Source organism: Coffea arabica, chromosome 2e, assembly GCF_036785885.1.
Source record: "Coffea arabica cultivar ET-39 chromosome 2e, Coffea Arabica ET-39 HiFi, whole genome shotgun sequence".
NCBI lineage: Eukaryota > Viridiplantae > Streptophyta > Magnoliopsida > Gentianales > Rubiaceae > Coffea > Coffea arabica.
In genome coordinates this window covers 67,288,475-67,298,242 of record NC_092313.1, presented here as the reverse complement: position 1 = coordinate 67,298,242, position 9,768 = coordinate 67,288,475, and the positions used below count along the sequence as shown (strand labels likewise).

Here is a 9,768-nt window from a genome sequence, read left to right as displayed (position 1 = left end):
ATGTAATTTTAGAGTACACTAATATTTGCAAGTTACAAGTTACACATTCAAATATCAATAATTCAAACATGAATGATATACCAAATTACCAATATCTAAATTCTAATTATTAATTATATTTATTGTTTAATATTTAGTATTATACCTCTACTTATTAATTATTATCTAATTCTAGTCATGTATAAAATAATAAGTATTATAATTATGTTATGTATTGTTATATATTTGTATTATTATAGTCATATAACAATTAACAAATACTAAAATAGTATATTGTACATCATTATTTATTATTATTATCATAAGTACATGATAATACCATATGCTAACTATTATTAATAGCATTTACCTATATAATATAATAATATATTAGTAGTATATACTAATACTAAATAGCATTTATCTATATATTATATAATTTTATAAACTAATTTGGTATTCGAATGCGGTAATACGGTACTCTATTTCATTTTACCGAATTTGAATTTGAAATCGATTATTACCAAATTCATAATCTCATTACCTATTTCATACCATATTAGAATTCGGTAAATACTGTTTTTGTACCAAATACCCGATTTCAAATTACTAAATTGAATTTGAATTCGGATATGAATTTGATATGTACCAAATTTGCTCACCCCTAGTTCGTTAGGCATTCATAAAAATATACTTTAGATTTTTGAAAGATAAAATTAATTAAGAAAAATGTATAAATGTAAGGGAGGGTAATAACTATTCATGTGTACATATACATAGTAGGCTATGTGGAATTTATGTGTGTTAACAAATAGCCAATGAGCACCGGTTAGGAAAACCCATCATCAAAATCGTACCATTAATGTAATTATAGAGATATAATTATATGTTCATCAACATGGTAAGATTAGGTTGTGCAGATAAGATTAGCCTGCAACCCAAACGTGCTGATCTCTCAATTGACTGAATCTAGGTTTTTTTGGACCAATCCGGGTCTATTAATTTGGTTGAATATAAACTTTTTTTTTCTTTGTCTTCCCAAATTTAATGATCAGGCATAGGCCACATTGTGGCCTAACATGGTTCTTTTTTTTAAATATTATTTTGTGTAAATGAAAGAGTTTGAACTCGAAATCTCTCACTTACCCTTCCTTTCTACGAGTTACTCAATCCATCTCTGCTCCCCCTCCCCCCACATTAACCGTAATCTGTAGCAATAGCCCAAAACCAAACCCCAATTAACCCTTGCAATTGCATGTGGCAATTCTATAGGCCGTTAATCCGATAACAATTTTGAAGCTAATATATGGTCTTTTACATGGACCATTTATAGTGCACATAATTTACATCAAAATTACCACAGGTCCATCAGAGATAGTGCGACAGGAAATTGGGGACTCTTTGTATGGCTACCATCCCAATAGAGCCTAGGGAGGGGTATTGCCACATGAACGACCAATTATGTCTATGTAGCTACAAAAGCAAAAGCATGCATTCAAATTCCAATTCTGTTGGATTTGCATTGTGTGCAATTGCATAAGATGTAAAAATTTCCAGTGGTAACTTTCATTGTTCAAATTCACAGATCTCAACTCTCATTGTTAAGAAAAGGGAGACAATTACTGAAAATTAAACAAGAAGTTTAATTGGAAAGGAAAGAATAAAAATGTAGAAAAGCAAGAAACAACGACATTCATGGTTCTGAAGTGTATTACCCGTAAAGATTAACGTGGAAAATTTTGACTTTATTGAAACATATATGCAGTATAATTTTCGACCAAATTTGAACTTTCCTTAAATAATTTTTGGCATACGTGCAGTATACTCTACCAGAATAGGCTGTAATTTCTATCAATTACATGCTATAGAACCACAGATGCAGGGCACTGGGTGAGGAGAAGACAGCAAAAACATATACAAGTTCTAATTGCAACATAGAACTTGCACACTTTCAGCTTCAGATAATAGATTTTGTAACTCCCAAGGAAAAATAAAAATAAAAATAAAAAATTTGAACTTTGATGGTTGAAGGAAAAGGTGCATGCTGCAAATTGCTGAATTGCAGATTTCTCTTTACAAAAAGCGGTTATGTTTAGTAATGCTCATCCATCGCCACAAAAACCAGTACACAACTACAGAAGTTAACCCAAAATTTAATTTACCCAATTAGACAACTCTAAACAGTTTCTTGAACTAAAACAACAGATCCCAGGTTACTCTAAATATGCTGGCTGGCACAGTGATTCGACAAAAGATAATGAAATGTGGATGCATTCTCTAATTGGGAAGCCATATGTTGAAAAGAGCAAGTTTGATTATGATAAATAAAGAACTTATATGGCTAAATAAGCAATGGTTCCACAAAAATCAAGGATGTATTACCCAAGCTATTAGTTACTGCCTATGTTTTTAAACTAGGATCGGACCGGTCGGTTGAACCGATCGAACCAAGAACCGGCCAAGTATTGGGTCCGAATCTCCTTAAAAAACCGTCGGCTAAAAGCTCGGTCAAATCCCATCAAAACCCGGGTTTGATCGGGAACCGACAAAACCGGTTGAAGTCCGGTTTTTTTTCCCTCCGAGTCAAAGAAAACCTCCATCAGTCAGCCTTGGGAGCTCGATTGTGGTACCAGAACAAAGAACTTGTCATTATCACAAGTTAAAGGCCTCTCTGATTACCAAATTGCATAAGAGTTTCTTGTTATGTTCATATGCAAGATGGTGTCAAATGCCACAATTATTACTGCTGGTGCTTATTCAGGCACCTAGATATCTTCAATTGCTTCAGAAATCATTTCCATGCAACTTTTACACTGCTAAAATGTTCTGCAGGCAACTTTGATTAGTAAAATGGTTTACTTGATCTAGCTAAAAGATTTCTGTAATGAGGATTAATCACAAAGTTGACGCTAAATTAATGTTGGCTGTGTAGCAGAAAGTCTGCAGACCGAATAATGTTAGACAAACATGCGAAATATTAGTACATGAAAGAACTCATAACAATCTTGGAGTCAAGGATGTAGGCTGCAGTTAAAAAATTCATCAGGGACACCATCTCCACTAATTGCAGATCATGCTAGAGAGTGATTCCATGGGGAACAGGGTTTAAAATCCTACTTTCATTGCTTATTTATGAAGGAAACAGATAAAAAAAACACCTTCTACTAAAGGGGAGATTTTAATCAGCCTTAGATTTTACCACTTTAGCAGATAATTTTTGGCTTTCCTGCAATAATACTACTACTATATTGTTGCATGCTAAAGAATTAGTGCTGAAGCCCAGGGACATACAACACTTCCTGCATATTTCAGTTAACATCAAATGTCAGCATAGGTGGTCAGAGATTAAAATCCTACCAACAAGACAGATCCCAAAAAAAGAAATGCAAAAACTGTATGCAACAATGTTGTGTAAGGTGTGCTTCAGGCTCCTCAGCATCTAGTTGTACATGAGTCAAAGCAGGCTAACACAAAAGAAAATCCAATTGTGCACAAAAGTGACAAAAGAGGCTAAAAACTGTAGACCAAGTAATAAAGGTTTAAGCACAATTACATACCACAAATCTACTAATTGTTCTGTAAGGAATTAAACCCTGGTAAAACAGAGGAAAACTGCTCAGGTAACTAAATAGAACCACATTTGGTCGCTCTAACTTCAGATTCTATTAAGGAATTGTAGGTTTCCTCACTAAACTACATATCCCAGTCATAAGAAATATACAAAAATGAGGCCAATTTGGAGCAACCGCAAATTGCAAAAATAAGACTACAGGAACCTGAGTAACAGCTAGATTTCCACCTGAGTATATGTCACAAAACTCATCAAAGGCCTGGAGGCAGGAATTCAGGTTCAATCTCAAACATACAATCCCACACGCCATCAGTCAAAATCTGAGTTCATCTGAGCAGAGATAACTTTATGAGAGAACCTGTAGATGTCATTAGTCATTATCAGAAATGAATCATTCTCATTCTCACTTCTCCTCCGATATGATTTGGCTTGTCCTTCCATTTTGTCCAAGTAAGCAACTCTAATGCCAAAGGATGATTTGTCTGTGAGGTACGAAAGAATCTCAACAATGTCAAACTTGCACTGTCTGTGATTTTCTGGATGAGAGCCCCAGGTGATAATATCCCAGTCCTTGTAAATTGCCCAAGTCTCTCCTTCATTAGGAAGTATACAGAAACCATAACCTTCTTTTTCAATACAGAGAACTTGATGAGAGAATATATTAGGAGATTCTACACTGGTACTTGCACGATTAAACACACCACAGCCAACTGGTAAGCCAGCCTTTATCCACTCTTCCTCGCCTGGAAGCCCAGGAAAAGGCTTCAGCAATGCAACACCAAGCTTGATGTTTCCACCCATGTTAGTGACCTCTGTGATTTGCACATATGATCTTGGCATGTGATCTTTTGCATCAAAACAGGCCCATGTGTCCCCTACTTTAAAGCGACTTTCTAAGTTCTCATTCCCAATATCATCAGCCAATGCCCCTGGATTATTAAAGCCATTTCTATGTAAATTATCCCTTGAATCAGAATTTGATTGAGAAACATCAAAAAGTACTACTTGTTGAATGCTGGAAGCCAGTGCTTTAACTTGATTTTTGTCTATACTACTTGCACCTGAAAATAAATAAATACTAAACTCTGAAATTGCAAAATATCTCTAGATTCCTTATCTATGCTATGAACGGAATGCATACCTGATTCACCAGGATCATGAATTGTAACTCGTTCTGCCTCTTTATCATTTATACAGCTCCTTTTAGACAGATTATTGCCATTTTCATCGTCACCATCAAGAGTTCTGTCTGAAGCCAATGCCGAATTCCTAATTCTCTTCCTGCTCTTCTGTGTTTGTTCTGCAGTCTGAGTTGGATCGTCTGCATTAGGTTCTTTGTGAAATTGTTCAGGAGATTCCAGGATTGCAACAAATTTCAGCTTTAAATCCAAAATACTTTGCCTAAACTTTTTCTCTTTTGCACTGAACTCATTTTCCTTTCCCTCTAACTCTTTCTTTTTAGATTCAATATCATTTTCCCTCCTCTCCAAATTTTTTTCCTTCATATCTAGTTCATTCTCCTTTCTCTGAAAAATTCTACCTTTTCTATCAAGCTCTGATTGCTTTTTGTCCAAATATTCCACTGTAGCATTAAGCTCATTATCCTTTGTATTCAACTTTTCCTCTTTCACATCAAGTTCATATTGCCTTCTATAAACATTTTTTTCTCTCAAATCAGTCTCATTCTCCCTTATCTCCAAAATTTTCTCTCTTGAATCAAGCTTATTATACCTTATATTCAACTTTTCCTCTTTCACATCAAGTTCATTTTGCCTTCTATAGACATTTTTCTCTCTCAATTCAGTCTCATTCTCCCTTATCTCCAACATTTTCTCTCTTGAATCAAGCTCATCATACTTTGCCTTCAAATTTTTCTCTTTCATTTCAATTTCATTTTGCCTTCTGTCAACATTTTTCTCTCTCAAATCAGTCTCATTCTCCCTTATCACTAACTTTTTCTCTCTTGAATCAAACTCATTATGCTTTGTCTTCAACTTTTCCTCTTTCACATAAAGTTCATTTTGCCTTGAATCAACAGCTTCCTCTCTCAAACCGGTCTCAATCTCCCTTACCTCCAACTTTTCCTCTCTTGAATCAAGCTCATTATCCTTTGTCACCAACATTTTCTCTTTCACATCAAGTTCATATTGCCTTCTATCAACATGTTTTTCCCTCAAATCAGTCTCATTCTCCCTTACCTCCAACTTTCTTTCTCTTGAATCAAGCTCATTTTCCCTTATCTCCTGCCTCTTCACTTCCAAATCAAGCACATTTTCCCTTCTCTCCATCTCAGCTTGAATCAACTCCAGCTTTTGTGATAGACCCTCAAAATGCTTCTCTTCTAAAGCAACGTGCTTTAGCTTTTCATCAACAAAATCCCTAAGATTCCCAAGCTGCATTTGCTCCTCTTCCATTCTCTGCAAAAGCCCTTTCATCAAGATTTCCTTTTCATCCAACTCCTTCATCTTCTCCTCTACCCATAATCTCCTTGCAGCGACTTTTGTAGTACTCTGGCTGACAGATTCTTGGACCATTTTCAGCTTCTTCTCTCTTGACTCAATTTCACTAAAGCCTTCACTGAATTTGTTCTGCATCAGTACTAAATGGCTATCAAAATCCTTCCATTCACTGATCGCCAAATACATCAAAGCTTGGACGCTGTTCTTCTTTTCTTCATTGAGCTCCAATGCTTTTGATACCTTTTCCAAAATGCCCATATCGATGTTATTCTTCTGTTGATTCCTGATTGAACTTAGCATTACCAACAATTTGGGGATTGTAAGAGTATGATACTAGTAGCCCTTTTCTAGTCTAGGGTAGGGGAGTGTCTCTTGAAAGCAGGACTACGTCTGCAGGGAACATATTATAGGAGTATAGTTTTCTTGTTCAAAAAAGTTCTAGTACAAGGTACAATATAGGTGAAAGGAAAGGACAAACCAGGATTTTGCTCCTGAGCCACATTTAATAATTCTTGTTGGAGAAGGGCCTTTTCGAGTAATTAGAATTGATTAATTTTGATCTTATTCATAATAATTACTATCTGCCGGTCGCATCATTCTTGTAAGATGCAAGACAGAATGGAGAAGATCTTGTTCTGAAAGATGCTAATAGTGTGAGGCTGTCAGTGCAGATGCGGTGCAGAGAGGACCGTTAGCACTTTCAATGGCCCAGATCAGTTCGAAGTCAGCTAGGTCGATTTCCACCATTAACAGTTCGTACAATCGCAGAGGCCAGATTCATTGCATGGTATTGCAATGCTATATGATTAGCACGTTAAATTTTTTTTTTTTTTTTTTGTCAAGAAGTCAATTGACTTTGACTGACTAAACAAACCTTAATCCCAGAGCATACTCCAAAAGCCGGCAACTCTTGGAGCAGTCCCAGGAGACTTATCTACCCAACAAACCCCAACCCTCTCCCCGATGTGGGACTAGAACTCACTCAACCACCCTGCTAGTCTGCTACTAAGAGTGTACTAACCCCCAAGTGAAATTGAGAACTGAGCTTCGTCTTTTTGTCAAGAAGTCAATTGACTTTTACTGACTAAATTAGCACGTTAAATCAAGTAGCTATTAATGTTGCTAAATTTGAGACTCTAAAATTAAATTTCAATTTTTTTGGCAAAGTTCAGTTTTGACTGTGTTCACGGGCAACTGCAAGAGCTCGAATCAAAACTTGACATCGAGTGCGAGTTGATTAAGTTAAACTCAATCTAAAAAATATTTAACTCGTTAGCTCATAAATTAATTTAATTTTATATTTTTTTTAAAATTTTGATAGTGAAATTACATACATATATTTTTAATATTTTATTATTTATTAAGAAAAATTATTTTGTTTATTTTTTAAAAAATAAAATAATTATTCTTTTTAAACTCGATTCGACTCGAATTTGAATTTGACTCGAATTCAAGTTTGAATTCGAACTTTACATTGAGAGCTTATCAAATACGAGCACGATGTCAATTAAATAAAGTCGACACTCCAGTCGATTAGTTTAAAATTTGACTCGATTCGATTCGTTTGCAATCCTAATTTGAAGTCAACATAAAGCCATGTTAACCACGATGTGCTTAGCAATCAAAGTGCTTTTTAAGCTTAAATATACTCTCTTCGTTCCATTAAAAGTATTATACTTTTCATTTCAAAATGTTTCAAATATTTGTCATGTTAAAATATCTATTACTTTCTCTTTTCAATATAATATATTTCTTTTATCATATGCATGTTACTATTCAAATTCAAAATTTGAATTTGTGAGGGTAAGATGGAAAAAAAATACAAATATTACAATCAAATAACTATTTTTAAAAAGGTTGAATGCTTGAAATATGATAATCAATTTGCGACGGAGGGAGTAATTTGTAAATTGGTATTAATGGTTGTTTATAATGGTAAAGGTCGTTGTATGATCAAAATTAAATAGGATAGTCAAAATTGACTATAAATTCATCTGTGACCATCTCAGCCACGAACAAGAAACCCTACTATTACGCCTAGCACCTGTAGATCCTATGGTTACACCTAGCACCCGTAGACCCCTAGTCCAACACCGATAGGGGAGTGATACATAGTACTAAGCACCAATTTACAACTTGTAATTCATCATTAAATATCTTGTAGTATAATTTTATGGGTAAATTACATTTTACCCTCTTGTGGTTTTCACAAAAACCACATAACCTCTTCATGATTTTAAAAGCTATACATAAATCCTCTGTGGTTTGGGTTGAAGTGTCAAATAGACGGAAACTACTTACCATGACGATTTGTGGGCGAAATGTCTAAATTACCCTAATATAAATACAAAAAAGGCAACAATGAACACGGCCTGGGCTTCCCTTTCCTTTCATTACTTCTTTCTTCACAACGAGAGGAACCGCGTCTGCAACAGTCAAAGTGGTGGAAGGCCTACTTGAGTCAAATGGAGAGCTTTCTGCACCTCTCTTCAAGAGATAGGATTCCGGTTTCTGCATCTTTCTTTCTCCCATGCTTTTCCGTTGGTCAACTACCCAAAAAAACGATTTCTGAAACAAGAGCTCTAGTCATGGTTTCATGCTGTATGGGAGCTGCTGATTGTCCCTGTTTAGGCCCCCACCAGTGATTCCATACTGCCCTTCTCCATTGTTACCTCTGCTGCCATGACCAGTACTACTGCTACCATATCTTAAGCCAGGGCCCCTGCACCAGCCCCTGCCATAGTCATAGCTGCTGCCCCAACTCCCTTGCCTGCTGCTTGCTAGGGGTGTGCAAAGTCGAAAAATTTCGATTTACCAACCGATTTCGAAATTGAATTTGGAATTTCGAATTCGGTAATTCAGTAATTTAGAATGGAATTCGGTAATTCCAATTTCGAATTGGTTGAAATTAGGTCGAATTCGAAAATATAATTTTTGAAATCGAAATTAACGATTTCAAATTGGAATTCGAAATCGGAAATCGAAATCGAAAATATAATTTTGATTTCATTTTATAATATATATATATATAATATAATATTTTTTAACAATAAAGTACTACTATTGGAATAAAAAAACAATAGATAAGGCTTGCATAAGTTACTTCAAGCCCAATTGAAGGAAGACGGCTTGGGCAAATCTAGAATCAACTCCACAGTCCTCAGAATCCGGAGATTTCGTTTCCAGCCAAAACCAGATGGCTTCTTCCCTGATAGCCTCTCAGACCTTAATCCTCCAAAAACCTACCATTATTTCTCCAAACAACCTCGCCGCTGCAACTATCCTCTACGGCTTTCCTTCTCTCTGGCAAAACCTAAAAGGCCGGCAATAATTACCGCTTCCTCGTCGACCCTTCTCAATAACTCATCTGCCAAAACCTCTGGTTACCAGAACCCCGCTCTATCTTTGCTCACTGGTTCAACTAGGACGGTGACTACGATGTTGGCTCTCGCACTAAAGGCCTCCAAGGTTCTCAATTTCGCCCTGCAATTGAAGGGCTTTCATGGCCTGCCGGAGCCTTTAGTCCACTCCGCCGCCCTGGCTTTTTTCGCCGCAATTCGGGATGCTTCCACTGGAACTTTGAACACGCCGTTCACCGTGGTTGCAGCTGGGATGGCAAAATGGCTGGATATATACAGCGGGGTTTTGATGGTTAGGGTTTTGCTGAGCTGGTTCCCCAATATATCTTGGCAAAACATGTTTTTGAATTCGGTGAATTCAGAATTCGGTATTCGGAATCGAATTCGAAATCAGAATTAG

At 36.0% G+C, this 9,768-nt stretch overlaps 1 protein-coding gene and 1 pseudogene across 2 annotated transcripts; one reads left to right on the top strand and one right to left on the bottom strand.

The window, feature by feature from the left end:
• Positions 1-3,513: 3,513 nt before the first annotated feature.
• Positions 3,514-6,416, bottom strand: LOC113732726 (uncharacterized). 2 transcript variants are annotated; one of them, XM_072081474.1, is made up of 2 exons: positions 4,692-6,416; positions 3,514-4,611 (listed from the first exon to the last, which is right to left on the bottom strand). In XM_072081474.1, exons 1-2 carry the CDS (start codon positions 6,307-6,309, stop codon positions 3,860-3,862), a joined length of 2,370 nt encoding a protein of 789 aa, XP_071937575.1. In that variant the 5' UTR covers positions 6,310-6,416; the 3' UTR covers positions 3,514-3,859. The 2 variants fall into 2 exon arrangements, with proteins under 2 accessions (XP_071937575.1, XP_027114466.2); XM_027258665.2 differs by having other exon boundaries at positions 3,514-4,479.
• A 2,789-nt stretch (positions 6,417-9,205) lies between these two features.
• On the top strand, positions 9,206-9,768 carry LOC113729344 (ylmG homolog protein 1-2, chloroplastic-like; annotated as a pseudogene).